The sequence below is a fragment of the Gavialis gangeticus genome, unplaced genomic scaffold (assembly GCF_001723915.1).
Source record: "Gavialis gangeticus isolate Ggan-Ray unplaced genomic scaffold, GavGan_comp1, whole genome shotgun sequence".
In the NCBI taxonomy this organism is placed as follows: Eukaryota; Metazoa; Chordata; order Crocodylia; family Gavialidae; genus Gavialis; species Gavialis gangeticus.
The window spans coordinates 47837899-47843269 of record NW_017729006.1 but is presented as its reverse complement, the minus strand read 5'-3'; the positions used below and the strand labels follow the sequence as shown (position 1 = coordinate 47843269).

The 5371-nt window shown below is 47.9% G+C and overlaps 1 protein-coding gene across 2 annotated transcripts in view; it reads left to right on the top strand.

Moving 5' to 3' along the window:
• The window catches only part of TMEFF1 (transmembrane protein with EGF like and two follistatin like domains 1), a 300669-nt gene that overhangs the window by 13339 nt on the left and 281959 nt on the right, over positions 1-5371 (top strand). The window contains exon 1 of one of the 2 annotated variants that reach the window (XM_019509179.1): positions 280-481. The exons of the other annotated variant lie outside the window; for it this stretch is intronic. Coding sequence (XP_019364724.1) covers positions 295-481 — 187 coding nt within the window. The 5' untranslated portion in view covers positions 280-294. Of the gene's footprint in view, positions 1-279; positions 482-5371 lie in introns of those variants that run through there. 2 annotated transcript variants of the gene reach the window in all.

Sequence of the window (5371 nt, the reverse complement as noted above, 5' to 3'; positions counted from 1 at the left end):
GCAGGAGCACCCCCTACTGGCCCGCCTCACGTGGTGGAAACAGCGGAAGGATACGAATACCCAGCTGTGTTCCTGAGGTGGGATCTCTGCACCCGCCACACTCTCCAAATCTGTTGCATCTGTGGCAGTGAGGTGTCAAGGCAGAGGTGTAGCATGCCCTGAGCGGAGCAGGACGGGGATAGGAAGGAATATTATGCTGACTGTCAGAGGGTGGCAACAACAGTGTTACCTGGAAGGGCTTGGGCTCCCTCCACTCTAGGTGCTGCTGCTATGGTGCAGGTACAGGTATGAGCTATGGTTGTTGTGGCTGGGGGAAAGGTTCCCCCTACGTGGGTTTTAGCATCCCCTGCAGTACCAGGTCCTTGCGGCTCATGTACTGGTTTCTCCTCTATCCCTCACCAGATACAGTACTGCCCATCTGGAGTCCACACCTGCACTGCAGCAGCAGCAGCTGGAGTGAAGAGAGCCCAAGCTGTGGCAGGTAATGTTGCTGCCACCATTGTCACTCTCCAGTGGCTGGTATAGTATTCCATAACCTCACTTCTGCCTACTCTCTCCAGGGTGCAGAAGCCTGTAAGACTCAGGTAAAGCAGAAGTGGGCAGCAGAGGCACAAGGGGTTGAGGACAACTCTGGAAAATCAATCATTACCTACCACTCCTGTGGAGTGCCTCAAGGGCAGCTAAGCCTGAGGCTCTGTCTGGGCCTAGGGCAAAGAGCTGGCACTCCCCTTTGGTGGGCTGCTCTTCCCAACCCCTCAACAAAGGGTGGCACTGTAGTGACATCCCTCCTTTTGAAATCCTAGATCTGCCCATGGCTATTCTGTTCCCTGTTTCCAAGTGCCTGGAGAAGATGGCTGGTCAATAACTTTAGGGTGGGCTCAATGAACTGGAGCAAAGGCTATAGACTGCTTAACCCTTCAGTCATGGGATACTAACCACATCTGACAAATGCACTAGTAATTGGAAATCTTTCCAGAAAGTTAAATTTTAAGGCATGGTAGGCAAGGTAGAGATAGGGGTGAATGACTCTCCTTTTAAGAGACATGGGGAAAAATGACTCTTGCTCAGCGGAACTCACAATGCAGAGGTGGACAAAATATGGCCCACTGTGGACTCCATGTACTGGCAGCCCCGGTGGCTGTGGCTCCTTCTGGCTGCTGCTGCTGGACCCAGCCCTGCTGCCAGGGCACTCCATCCCATCTGCCCTGCACCCATGCCACAGGTGGGACTCATGTGGGCAGGGTATGTACCCTGGTGGCTGGAATGGGACTGCAGCCAGAAGTGAGACAAGTGGGTGGGACTGGGAAGACCCTGGGATCTTGGGGTGTTGACAGCAGCTGGCCAGTGCCAGGGCAGAGCTGCGATCTGCTGCCCGTACACTCCTATGATGGGATTGGTTTCCAGAGGTAGGGAGCATATCGTACTTTTGCTGCAGCACCAGGCCATGCTGCCACCGCCCCAAGATCCTGGTCCCAGATGCAGCTTCCCACCCAGCTGCTCACCCTGCCCGCTTGGCTCCTGGCTGGTCTTCATGGAGACCCTGGGAATGTGGGGCGGTGACAGTGTAGAGCCGGGGCTGGTGCCGAGCCCTGGTTCTGCAGGCAGGGGCATGCAGGGAGCAGATATGGCTCTGCCACTAGCCCCGCACTGTCACTGCCACAAGATCCCTGGGTCTCCCTGGCACTGCCTGCTTGTCTTGCTCCCAGCCATAGCCCCATCCCAGCCACTCATCTGCGCACCTTACCTGTACAGGTCCTGTCCCCACAGTCAATGTGGCACAGATGGGCCAGGGTCCCTGGGCAATGGGGCTGGCTCTAGCAGCAGCAGCCAGAAGGAGTTGCCACCACTGGGGCTGCCAGAAAATGTAGCCTGGCCATAGGCCAGTTACGCCATTTTGCCCACCCCTGTCATAATCGATCATGAAATCTACTTATAATTGCATAATAAAATTAACTTACAATACTGCACAGAAGACAGTAGGGAAAAATTGCATTGGGGAACAGTGGACAGAAGAAAAACATGCAAAACTTGGATGATGCAGATGTAGAAGAATGTGAAAGTCAGAGCTTGGTTTCATAGTCTGCTACGTGGTGAAGATATCTGTGCAGAAGATGTGGCTTTGATGCATGTCATTCCATACATCTAAGCTCAGCATTCCACCTACCTGCTGGGAATGGGGAGAGTGCTGGTGTTCCAGCCTTTGTTTGGGTCTATACATCCTATGATGATGACAGGACTTCCTCTGGCTGATGGAAAGGAAGGGTATCATTCTCTTTTCCTAATCTCTTCTCTTTCACCTAAAGTCCCATATTGCTTTGAGTATATACCTTCTCATCTCTAGTGGGCAGATTTTCCCTAATTACCTTTTCCAGGATTTCTGTCTCTTAAGCATCTTGGGAAAATGTCCGCTGTAGCAAACATCACATGGTGTCAGTCCTGAGATTGTAGTAGGTTCCCTGAGACCGGGCTCAGTGCGAGTTCTGCCTGATTCACAGAGGAGATCGTGTGTTAACTATGGCCGTAGACACAGGGACTCCTGTCTATCAGATACTGGCTCCAGAACAGTTCATCTTCTTGGCTGGTGAGGACCATATCAGGCAGAGGGCAAGATTTGAGAAACTCAGACAAGCACCAGGATTGAAAAGCAAGCTAGAGGAAGAGCAAATTAACCTGCCTGCATCTTGTGGGGCCACAAACTGAAGATATAATATTGTCTGTCAATCTCATGACTCAATAAGTAAAGCCATATACTGCCTTATTGTTAAGTTTGACAATAATTTTATTCCCTCTTGAAACATCATTTCAGGGAGATACCAGTTGTTTTCAGGGAATCTGTTGAAGCCCTAATACCCACACACCCACAGCCCAGCACAAACCTATGCCTACCCCCCACAACATATAAGACTAACACTTAATTTTAAGCTATTGTGCAAATCACCTCAATGTACACTACACAAACACATGTAAATCAGGTCAGAAACATTTTTTGAAATCAAATTAATAAATGTTGTAGATGTTCAATTTTTAGAATATCATTTGGTATTTTTCTGGTTTTGAGATGGCAAAACCCCTTGCTGAAAGAAGTTTTTCTGGGGGCAAGGGGAGGGACTTCTGGTGACAAAGGTCAGGGGCTAGGGGGCGGGACTTTTGGCAGCCAGGGGGCAGGGCACCTATCAAGGCGGGGTGGGGCTACCCATGTGGCCCTCGACAGCTTGCCAAAACTCAGTAACTGGCCCTCCACCTGAAATAATTGCCTTCCCCTGTGCTAAACCCATAAGCAACACTGACTATGTCATTGCTTCTTTGTCAGCTGGTGTCAGGCAGTAACAGTTGAGCTGAGTGCACAGCAGCTGTTCTGAACAGAATGATTGCAACCACATCACAAAGAGTGAGCATAAAGCAGCCAAAACCATCATCTTGGTAATATCCTAGTCATCCATTCTACTGTAGAGATCTGCAGCTGCCTGTGTAGAGTGTTGCATGCACTTCAGGAAGGTACAGCTAACATAAACCTGAGTAAATGTGAATTTGAAAAGGACAGTGCCCATTTCTGGGCCATGCAGTCACCATTGCTTGTGTACACACTGATGAGAGCAAGGTACAGGCCATCTATGAAATGGCGAAGCCTGTCAGTCTTACAGGACTGAAGCATTCTCTGACTACAGTCGGCTTCTTGGATAAGTTTGAACCAGAAAGGCTGACTTTTCACATCCTCTGTAAGATTTATTACATTCTAATACAGAGTAGACATGGGAACCATTGTGAGGCCAAGCAAACGGACCATTGTCTTCACTGGCACATCCTCTTTGGGATTAGGAATGGTCCTGCTTCAGAAACAGAATGATAGTGAGATGAGACCAGTAGCTTATGCATTTGTGAACACTGCTTGACACACTAAAAATTAAAGTATGGATATAGGAAGACTCTGGCAATTGCTTAAGTGTGTGAATGCTTTCAAGATTTTATCACAGGCCTCACTGTATCCAGAGAATCAGTGGCAAAGCATCTGTATTTTCAGTGTAATATCTTGATGATTTTGTGCCATACCTACCAAAAATTAAGATCTCTATGGAAAGATGCTCCTTTATGATCCACCACACTCCTCTTAAACTTTTTTGTGGCAGACATGTTATCAAGAAGCCATTTGCCTGAGTCAGGTGATCAAAAACTGATAGAAGAAATGGCTACAGCAGGTCATGACTTCATTACCAGGAACAGGTCAAGTGCTGCTGGAAATCTGGTGCACACAGCAGGCTGATCAAATGATTCACAAGCTTATTAGGTACAGGTTTGCCTCACTTTATGTGGGTTCTGTATGTGCTAATTCACTCTTCCGCAATAACCCTTTTTATACCAAAAATTCATTATTGCAAGGTAAATTCACTCTTATGCAATCGGTGTGGCGGACGTCCACAGTTAGCTGCTTTGTGTGGTGCATTGTGGGAGTGATGCACACCAAAATATAATCTCCTATGTGGATCTGTGCTCCTCGCTCGTTGTCTACAACACATGTTTCTGTAGTTGTCATCCCCATTATGATAATACCCTGTGCTTGTATATACTGTCTGCTGTTGGTGAGTACCAACATTGTCTTGTAAAAGTGGTAGAAATGGGTCTGGGGGTCAGTACAGTTGAGGTCTTGGAACGTATTCCTATTTGTTACATTGTAAAGTGGGTTCTGTTTATGTGTATTCAAGTTACTCACCGTTTTCCAGGAACGCATGTACAGCAGAAAGTGAGTGAAACCTGTACTGCCAGCAGAGTTGGCTGCTCAGACACCATGTGAGCCATGAGAGCAGGTTGTATTGGGAGCACTCACATGAAAGTGTGCTGCAAGATGGACTGTTGATGAAGGGATATTGTGTACATTATCCCACTAAGCATGCAGGCTGAAAATCTCCATAAGCTGCATTATGGACATCAAGGCATTACCAAAGGCACTTGCCAAGCCATCTGGAGGCCTGGTCATTGATTTCAACTGGAAGATCTTGTCCTTTGCACACAGTGTCTGCAAGAGCAGAGCAATTAGCATGAACTGCTCATGCCATCAGTTTTCCTGGATGCCCTTGGCAAAAGGTAAGACCTGAGACATTTCACCTGAAAAGTCTGTGGCACTTCTTTTGTCCAACTATTACTCCTGTATTTTGAGCTGGCTGGGTTTGAAATGTTTTCCTCCAACAGTGTTGTTAATCATATGAAGTCCATCTTCTCAAGACATGGAGCCCTGGAAGTGACTTGCATTGATAACAGGCCACAGTTTGACTCATGCACTCACACAATGGTAGCAAGGGAGAAATGGCTTATTAAAGAGATTGAAGTCAAGGGGTATAGAAACAGAGCTCCGTATCCTTGTGTAGAGGGAAGATGCAGG